We start from the raw sequence: 10,386 nt of genomic DNA, 5'->3' as shown, positions 1-10,386 counted from the left end.
GGAGGATATATTAATACAAGAAACTGTTAATAACAACCACTACATCTTGAGAAGCAAACCATGCAACCAGAGGAATGTAGGACTTACTTTTCACTATATACATCTTTGGTACTCTTTGAATTTTTAAAACATATACAGTATATTTTATCTAAAAAATATTAATGAAAAATAGACACTAGAAGTAATCTGATAAAGGCCCCCAAGTCAATGGTACCTTGCACATCAAAAGTGCTCAAAGACACTGAATGAATGAATTACAACAAGCTAAGTGCAGATTTGGTAGCAAATTCAATTACAAGTATGGTTTTCATGTTTTGCATAGTAAACATTTACCCACAAGCAGAAAAAGATTTAGTATTCAAACCAGAGTCATCTGTACTCAACATCAACTTTGTGAGACTACGCTGAAACCAAACTAGAAACGGTAAATATGTTAGTACAACAGTATCAATGTGACACTGTGTGATGTTAGGAGATTCTGACATTCAAAAGGTGTTACTACACAGAGAAGAAGAAAGAAAAAATCAATTCCTCGCAGAGCACAAGTAAGTGAGGAAGGATGGATGTAACGTTAAAAAAATCAGAACCAAAATAACAAAGAGTGTGAACACAGAAAAAGCAGCCCATTCTCATGCCATCAGCAAAGTAATTTGTGAGAATTAAGAATCTGTTGGGTGCCTTGAATTTGCTACTCCCGCTGGATAAGTTTTTTACAGGTCAAATCATGTTACAATGAACTCCAAGGGACTATATTATTACTTGAAATAAATGAATTAAACTGGGGCTTGGAAAACTGTTTCTATGGAATATTTTAGACTTTAATACAATGACCTGTTAGTGATATTAAAAAATATTTGGGCAAAAAAACCTACATGGCTCGTGAATGGTTCTGAATATAAGCAAAGCAAATCATTTCCCTTTAAAGCAGCCATATCGCCACGTTGATGGTGACAGCTAAAACGCAATGAGCACACACTAGCACCACAGGTGAAGACACTGAGGCACGAAGATGAAGTTATGTGCCTAATACACCCAGACCCAGGACCTGAGCACAGCTGCCCACCCCACACACTGCTGTGTAAGTCATACAATCTCTCCCATGCTCAGTTCACAGATCTATGAAGTGAGAGAGAGGGGCTAGAACTGTAGGAGCCATTCCAGCCCAAATATCCCCACTCTCCAAGCTGGTATAAAGAAAAAGCCCTCTTACCCTCTACAGGTAAGAAGTTCTCCTGGAGTATACAAGCGGATGATACTTTACAACATGATTGTACTAATTTACACTTAACTCTCCTCCATGTACCAGGGACAAATTATCTCACTGTAAAGCACTTAATGGGGAAGAAAATCAGTTACCTTTTGGAAATAAAATTCTCACTTACCCATCTCAGAGAAAATCAATGTTAATAGTTTGCTAAGGACCCTTCTAATCTTTTCATGCATGTATACACACAATTATTATTTATGAAACCGGAGTCATATTATACATACTGTTTTATAACCTGTCCTTTGTCAATTTAGAGCACTTCTTCAAGTTCACACACAGTAATTGGAAAAATTATCATTTTTAATGGCTAACATGTTCTATCATTTGGATGATTTCATTGGGTTTCTTTTTCAATTGATTTTTAAATTTTTTAACCTCATCATTTATCAAAGCCATAATATAATTACCAAAACTGGGAAATTAACAGATTCAATACTATTAGTTAAGCTACAGACCTCATTCAAATTTCATCAATTGGCCTGTTAATGTCCCATTTCCAGGCTAGTATCCAAACCAGGACTGCACGTTACATTTTGTTGTCGCATCTCCTTCAATCTGGGGTAGTATTTGTTAGTATTTGTCTTTTATGATCTTAACCCTTTTGAAGAATACTGGCCAGTTATTTTGTAGAATGTCCCTCAATTTGGATTTGTCTGGTGTTTCCTTAAGATTAAATTCAGGTTATGCATTTTTGACAAGAAAACCACGGAAGTGATGTGTCCTTCTCAGGGCAGCATAGCAGGAGGCACATGAGGACAACACGTCTCATTGCTGGTGATACAACATTGATCCCCTGGTTAGGCGGTGCTAGCTGGGCTTTCCCACTGTCAAGCTATTGCTTGTCCCTCTGCAATCAAGAAGTATCTTGTGTGGCGACACTTTGAGACTACGTATCCCATTTCTCATCATACTTTCATCCACTCGTTTGATTAACAGCATCCATGATAATTCATGCCTGAATCAATATTACCGTGGCATTTGCCAAAAGGTGATTTTCTATCTCTATCACTTCTACATTTATGTATTGGAATTCTACCATGAGGAAGGGCTTTTCCTTCTCCCCCATTTATTTATTTATTCAATAATTTATTTTTATCGGTTTGGACTCATGGATATTTGCTTTAGTCTATGGACTATAATGCAATGATATCATTATTTAGTCTCTCAAATATCAGTTAGGCTTGATACACTCCTAATTCTGCATATCCAAACTGAGAAAAGCAGCACTCAACCGGCTCTTCTCATCTGTTTTGTGCACTCACTTTAATTCCTTACTCCTGGCCTCACCACTTCCTCTCAACTAAAAATAACAAGGGCTGTGTTTGTGGGATTCTGGACTGGATTTGAGATCAACTGGCCTCCTAGGGAACCCAAGTTTAGCCCCTTTGGCCCAGGCACTACCAAAACATGTTTGACAACTAAAGACAAATTCTTAAAAACAAGGCAGTCCAATTGTCAAGCTCACGAATTGGGTGCTTATTTTCACATCTATTCAAACCACTGACAAACCACTGTTTTAAATATAAAGTTCAGCCTTCCTACTAAAAAGTAAACAATATGTTGGAACTTAGAATAGAAGGTTGAAATTTAATTCTTTACAAGACTTACAACGTAGTCTCAAGAGCGTAAATGGACAGCTGCAAAATCAAATAATTTTGAGATCTTTACTGAGTGATAATTTTGTAGGAGGTCCCATGCTAGGTGCTGCAAGGCACAGAGACACAGTCCCCACATAGCACAGGAGCCAGTAATTAAATTTCACCATAAAAGCACGGTACAGAGTTAGGAGTTCAGTCTCTAGCCAAACAGAACTAAGGTCACTGCATGTTTATTTAACTTTCCTAAGCCTGTGTTTCTCTTTGTTAAGGCTGGGATAACAGTAACACCGACAACTCGGTGGGGCAGAGGGCAGTTAAAGATGCAAGAAGGTAACAGATGCAAAAGCACTGAGCATGATGTCTAACACACGGGGAGCATTTTATAAATGCTCCCTATTATACCTACTATGACAACTATGAAGTGTATTTATTCTATTTCACTCTAGGCACAGTCTTTAGATATAACATGTTTATGTAATAAATGAATTAAAAAGAGATGAGAAAACAAGTGAAAACAGACTGTGTCAGCCCTGATATTACTACTATGGCTCAGTCTGATGGTTCCTTATGCACTATAGGCAGTAACAGAAAAACACATTTCACACTCACCTGTATTTTTGATTGCATTGCTTGCAGGGACTGCACCACAGGGATGCAATAGGCGAGAGTTTTACCTTTTAAAAAAGTGCAAAAGTAGTTAAAATCACAGACCCTGCAGATGTAAGAAAAGCAAAGGACATAAAGGAAACAGGCTCTTATCTTTGGGTAGTACTAAATTCTGGGAAAAAGTAAACTGCCCATGATACATCCAAGAGTGGTAAAAAGGGACTTCTGTCTGCCACAATTACTAATTTTAATTTGAAAATTCAGTACTTCTAAAAAATCTGAAGCTTCAGCTCCTTTATCTATCTAGTAAGAGAGATATTAATAATATGTTTCCCAAATTGTCCAAAAGCTCAACTTGATGGTTGTCTGCAGGAGTTAAAAATTGCTCCTCTGAAGTCCTCCCTACCCTTTCAGATGAGCTTCAGTGGTCGATTAAACGTCCTCTGCAGTGCTGGTCTGGTTAGGAGCCAGTCTGAACCCCAGACCAAGAAATCAAAGGATGGCAAAACCTTTCAGTCTCCAGCTACCTGAATGGTGGCCAAGCTGGTGGGAGTGGAGAACAGTTGACCTGCCACGGAGGGCACACAGGGGTCAGAAGAACAAGTCCAGACTGGCCTGGAACACGGCAAAAACAGTGTTCTATCCTCAAGCACAACGACTGCCACGCAATCAGCTGTGCTCAGGCCAGACTTCATTGTGTTTAATACCAGGAAAAAATATTCATCCTCCAATAGAGTGGGAATGGGCAGCTCTGGCCATAGATAGTGGGACTTGGCAAAGCACTGAAATTGGCTCTGAGGAAATGACAGCAGATGACTTCCCAATCATTCCTGATCGTGGCACCATCAATTGCCCCCTTCCTTTCGTTATATGAACAAAGTCAGGGCTCTAATCAAAAGCAAGCATGGCTTCCTTCCCCCAAACAAAACAGCCAACACCACCAATACAGGCACCTAACTACAAAACCTACTGCATGACCATGGGTCTGGGTACCACAGGAAGGGCGGAGATGAAATGACGACTGACCTGAGCCCGTCTGGGATCTCACGAGAGCATCTCTGCCTTCCAGCAATGCAGGAATAGTTTGCTTCTGAACACTGGGGCCACCCAAAAGAAAGAACACTTCTTATCCATACTATCCAGTTATGTTCACAGGCAGACACACAGGCTACCTAAAATGCAGTTGCCCCGTACTCTTGTTTGTCTGTCAACTGCCACCTTAGAAGTTACCTAAACATTCAAGTGAACGTGCCAAGAAACTTTTGATGATTAAAAGGCTAAAACCCTAGTTAAATTTCTGGAATTTAGCTGAAAATGGTGAGGCAAGTCAGAGACTGGCCATTCTATTAAACTAATTTTTTGAAACACTGGAAAGGCAGGACAGCAAATTGGAGTTGCCACAAAAGCGTATCATATACTCTCTTGCCTTCTGTAACAGGAATATGGAACACAATGAAACATAATGGAAAGATTTCCATGCAGATTAGCAAAAGGAAGTTTGCAAGCTACCCAGATAGCCAGCAGCAGCTGTCCGCTCCCCAAGAATAGGTGATGGACACACCGAGATATATGTCTACATGTGTATTTAAAGTCAACAAAAAAAGGATACAGAAATCATCTAAAGTTGGTTCTTAAAACAAAAAAAACTGGTGAGGGAGTTCCTTAACTTATTCTTCAATATTATTATTAATTTTTACTGATAAGTAAAATGTGATCATTATTAAAACATACAGAAACATACATCCTCAAAACAAGAAAGTTCACCTCCCCCCACACCTTTTACTTCTTTATTTCTATTTTCCAGGAGTCATCACTATAACAGACATTTAAAATATTTTTTCAGTATCCCATTATATCCAACCAAACATTTACTCCTGTCATTTTGGTTGACCCTAATTCTTACCACTAAACAATGACATGATCACATTCTATATTTTGGTCAAATTATTTTCAGGGAAGGAGACAACAGTGGATCTCATGCAGAACACTTTCTGGACCAGACATCTCATGACTTTGAGAGTTGAGAGCAGAAATGGATGGAAAACCAGTCCCTCCATTTAACAGGTGGAGAAACTGAGTGGCTAAGTGACATGACAAGCCCTTTATGGTCAATAACCTGGCATTCTTTTCTAATACCATGAAATGAACCTGCTCTGCCCTCCACAGACAATGCAGATTTCATCTAGTTATACCCACTTAAGCCCTAAGAAAATCAAGATTAGCTTGGAACTCTTACCGGGTCATACTAGACATTTTTAAGACCGTATTTATTGTGGATATCTAAAAGAGAAGACAAAAAAACAAATATTTTTCTTTAATAATTTTTTGATACAAATATATTTGATGAAAATGACACAGAAAAGGACAAAATATTGGGATGACACTGATAATCAAGATCAAACTAAGTTCTACCACCCGATGGTTCTCTGCTGGGGGTGATTCTGCATTCCTCCTAATCCCCTGGGACACGCGGCAACGTCTGGAGAAATTTTTAGTTGTTACAATTGGGGGAGAGGATGCTAATGGCACCTAGTGGGTAGAGCCCTGGGATACTGCTAAACATCCTATGACGCACAGGACAGTTCCCAAAACAAAGAGTTATCAAGCCAAAAATGCGTATAGTATCAAGGTTGAGAAACTCTGTAACCTAAAGAAGGGATAGGTAAGCTATCACCATATGAGCAAAGGAAATCAAGACTGCCTAAAAGTTTTTTCCTCCTTACTCATAATCCTGAAAAACTCATTCACAGTTTAAAAAAAAAAAGCATCCATTTGTTTGTAGAAAATGCATTTTAAAATAGGCTCATCTTCCTTCAAATCTCTAAAACTGTAGACATCCCTAACAGCAAGATGCCAACACAGTTCCCTCTCCTGTGGTCATTGTGACATCTGCTACCATGAATGGCTTCAATATCACATGTACCCAGTAATTAGGAAGCTGTTAAGTCCAATAAATGAAGTCCCAGTCCTAAATTGCATTAGGTGAGGAAAGTCTTCAGTTCTTTAAAAAAAAAAAAAAGAGGGAGGACAAGTGGGGGTCAAGAAATAGTGAACAGTAACCTAAGCACACTTGAATTGTCCTAGAAGAGATAGCATATCAATCCGAGTTCATTCAGATAACTTGGAGCAGAAATAAACATTCTTCCATTTCTCTTCCTAGAACTGTCACTTCACAGACACTCCAAATGAACAAACACACCAAAAACACTGACCCATAAAACATTGAGAGATACTTACTAAATGTGGGTGAAGGCCCAATTCATGAAAAGCAGCTGAAGTAAACACTTTTTCTTGCACCTGTTTTACTACAGGTCTGCAAATGATGAACAAAAACGCAGGCATCAGTTCCCATATGAACAAAGAAAAATGCAAAACACAATTCCTTTTATTCCTTTAGTGCGTCTGCACCTGGACATACCTGTGGAGTTCTGGAATTTCAGGGTTGTTTTTAAACAACGATGAAGTCTTAATGCACCGTTTCTCCTCTTGGTTTCTATCATTTGTGCTAACTGAATACTTCTTTGGAGAAAACGTTTTTTGTGTATTCCCCTTAAAAGTCCTTTGAGTTTCTTTAGCACTAGTTTTCTTGGCTGGGAGAAGTGATGTTTCATTCTTCCGTTTTGCTGGGGGAGCCTCACTGGACGCTGGGTACTTCCTTTTGGTAGCCTTTGCTTGCTGCGTTGTTCCCAAAAGGAAAGATCAACAAGAGATGCATTAGTCCATGAAGACAGACCTCAGAGTGAAGCCTGACTGCCCACAGAATTGCATCTCTCCCTGCAGAGATCATTATGCCCCATATGTCAAGCAACAGTTTAGGGTTTGCAATCAGAATCTTTGACTCAGCTTTTTCCAAAAGAAAAAAAAAAAAAAAAGACAAAATCTAACCTCATTCCTCCACTAGACCTCACCATCCATCTTAACTATCAAATCAACCAAGATGAGGGTGAGGATCAAGAAGAGAGAAACATTTTTTGAGCTGAATGTTAAGCAACAGAATCTGTTATAAGGGAGCAAGAACCCACCTTGTGAAGTGTGCGTACTAAGTCAATCCATATGCCTAGAAATCCATTTATCCAAGGGTAGGGGGAAAATGAAATCTTTTCTCTCCACGAGGAAAGCACATTGGAGACTAGGCAGGGGAGAGGGATGAGGGGGATGCCACGTCCTAGCTCATGCCCAGGAAGCAGAAGCTTTCATTACCTTCCTACCCTAGTGCTTGGATCTGTCATCCTCTCCCCTCAAGCTGCTCCTCCAGATTCAGGCGGTCTGGAGACAATTCCTACTCGCCGTTCCCATTCCAAATGAGAAACGCTGCTCCATCCATCACTTCTATTACAATTACTTCCAACCCTCCTTGCCTTTCGAATCCTCACCAGATCACCGATTACAGGGTACACACCACTAGCTATCCCCTGACTGCTGCTTCTTATTTCCATAACATGAACGTGGTTAAATGCATAATGTCCAAACTTCCCCTAGGAGAAGAAACATCCAATTCCTCTATTTTCTTTGGCCTTCTCTTCTGCTTTACAAATGAATATAAGAGCATCCCTTAAGTAGCCAGTGCTTGTTATTCTGGAGTTTTGGTTTCTCTTAGAATATGTTATTTTCTTCTTTGCTTGAAATAATGACTTGGGTTTACACATTGGCTTTCTTCACCATGCCTGTCAGCTGCAGACTAACCTACTAATAACAACAGTTCTTTGTTCCTGGCAACCAAAGGATTCCTTTATATAAGTAATTCAATAAATATAACTTAAAATATTTAATATTAATAAAATACCAATTTCATTTTACAAATTTATTTTTACAAAGTCCCAAGTTTATGAATTTTCAGATTAAAGAAAGAGATGAAGTTTCACATCTGTTGACCCATTTGCAAGACAGTAAGAAATTTGCAAATGTCACCTGATTCATAGACCCACAGACTCTTGGACCACAAAAACTCCTAAAGGCCATTCCCACCATGCCTGGAATTTGTTATACATTCCTTAGCAGGTGGCCTTGCAGCCTCTGCCTGCACACCTCCTGCATCCCATGAGGCAGCCCATTCGTTTATGACCAATTCTAGGGATTAGGAAGCTGTTTATGACATTGAGGCAGTATCTGCCTCCCTGAACGTCTAACGTATTCGTCTGAGGTATGCTTTCTGCAGCAACACAGAACAAGCTTACTTCCTCTTGTGCATAACATTCCTTCATATTATACTACATAACTCCCTTTTCTTTCTTCTTTGGACTGTATTCCAAACAGGATACGGAGTTTAGATCCCTTATCATCCCTTTACTCCTATATCAACATCTCTCTAAAAGGAAGTACTCAGAGTTAAGCACAATATTAGACAGGCTTTCCACTGCTCTTAGGCTAAAATTAAAAATCTGTAAAATAATCTACAAAGCCCTTGGAATCTGACCTCTGCCCATCTCACCAATCTCCAGCTTTACCCTCTGCCACCCTGGTCTTCCTTAAATTCCTAGAATGTACCAGGCTCCTTCCCTCCTCTGGGCATTTGCACGTGCTATTCCCACACCCAGGATTCCAACCCTCCCATTGGCTGGCTAACTTATACTCCATCCTCAAAAGATCCTTTCCTGACCTCTCTCTACCCAGTCAAGCCAAGGTTCCCCATTTTTGGCTCTCCTGGCACCCTTAAGTGTAAAACCATAAATCCAAACCTATATCAGCACTGTAGAGGAGGCACGTGCAAAGGGCTACTACAGGAGTATAAAAAGATATTAGGTCATTAAATATGAAATGTCCAATTTCTAATCAAAAGTGTAGTTTATTATATCTCAAACAAGAAGCAGTACAATTAATCAAAGTGTGTGCCTAAAGTATGACAAGGCTTTGCCATCTTAACGGTAGCTTGTTTTTGCCAGCAGCAAAGAAGACTGGAGAATGGCAATGAAGTTGTGAAAGGCGTTTTCCAAAGCTTGTTGAGAACTGAATATTTTTCCTTGAAAGAAGTGGTCCAAAGCCTGGAAGAAGTGGTAGTCGGTTGGTGCAAGGTCTGGTGAATATGGTGGATGACAGAGAGTTTCCAAGTCCAGCCTCTGCAGAGTTTGAGTGGCACTGTGCGACATGTGGCTGAGCATTGTCCTGCAAGAGGAGAGGCTTGTCTCTACTGACCAATCTAGGCTGCTTAATTGCAAACATCCTCATCATTTCATCCAACTGGTTGCAGTAGACATCCGCTGTAATCAACTAGCCAGGTTTCATGAAGCTGTAGTGGATAATACCAGTACTGGACCACCAAACACACACCATTAGCTTTTTTTGATGAATATTTGGTTTTGGACTGTGTTTTGGCACTTCATCTTTGTGCCAAACACTTGCTATTGTTAAAAAGAATCCATTTTTATCACATGTAATAATATGGTGTAGATATGGTTCGCCTTTATGTCATGACAGCAAAGAAAGGCAAGCTTTGAGATGATTTCTCTTCTGATGATGGTTTAATTCATGTGGTACCCATCTATCCAGCTTCTTTACCTTGCCGATTTGTTTCAAATGGCCCAGTATTGTTGGAATAGTAATGTCAAACCTTGCTGCTAATTCATGCATAGGTTGAGATGGATTCGCTTCCACTACAGCTTTTAGCTCATCATTATCTACCTTGGTCTCAGGTCACCCACATGGCTTATTTTCAAGATTAAAATCACCACTATGGAACACCTCTCAGACCATCGATGTACTATGCGTTCATTAGCCACATCCTTCCCAAACACTTCGTTGATATTTCGAGCTGTCTGCGCTGTGTTGGTTCCATGACGGAACTCATATTTAAAAATAACACGAAATTTTGACTTACACATGGTTTCACAAAAATTGCTCTAAAAAAAAGTGAAAGATAATCACAAGCCAAACCATGCTTTTGAAAGACTGAGGATGTACCTTCACAATAAAAATAAAACA

General features: G+C 39.6%; 1 protein-coding gene across 1 annotated transcript in view; it reads right to left on the bottom strand.

The window, feature by feature from the left end:
• The window catches only part of DDX31 (DEAD (Asp-Glu-Ala-Asp) box polypeptide 31), a 70,597-nt gene that overhangs the window by 57,599 nt on the left and 2,612 nt on the right, over window positions 1-10,386 (bottom strand). The window contains 5 exon segments of the mRNA XM_012639882.1: window positions 3,469-3,539; window positions 4,498-4,568; window positions 5,708-5,751; window positions 6,709-6,784; window positions 6,890-7,146. Of these exon segments, the coding sequence (XP_012495336.1) occupies window positions 3,469-3,539; window positions 4,498-4,568; window positions 5,708-5,751; window positions 6,709-6,784; window positions 6,890-7,146 (519 nt within the window).

Source organism: Propithecus coquereli, unplaced genomic scaffold (genome assembly GCF_000956105.1).
Source record: "Propithecus coquereli isolate 6110/MARCELLA unplaced genomic scaffold, Pcoq_1.0 Scaffold142, whole genome shotgun sequence".
Classification (NCBI taxonomy): domain Eukaryota; kingdom Metazoa; phylum Chordata; class Mammalia; order Primates; family Indriidae; genus Propithecus; species Propithecus coquereli.
This window is presented reverse-complemented; position numbering and strand designations above follow the sequence as displayed.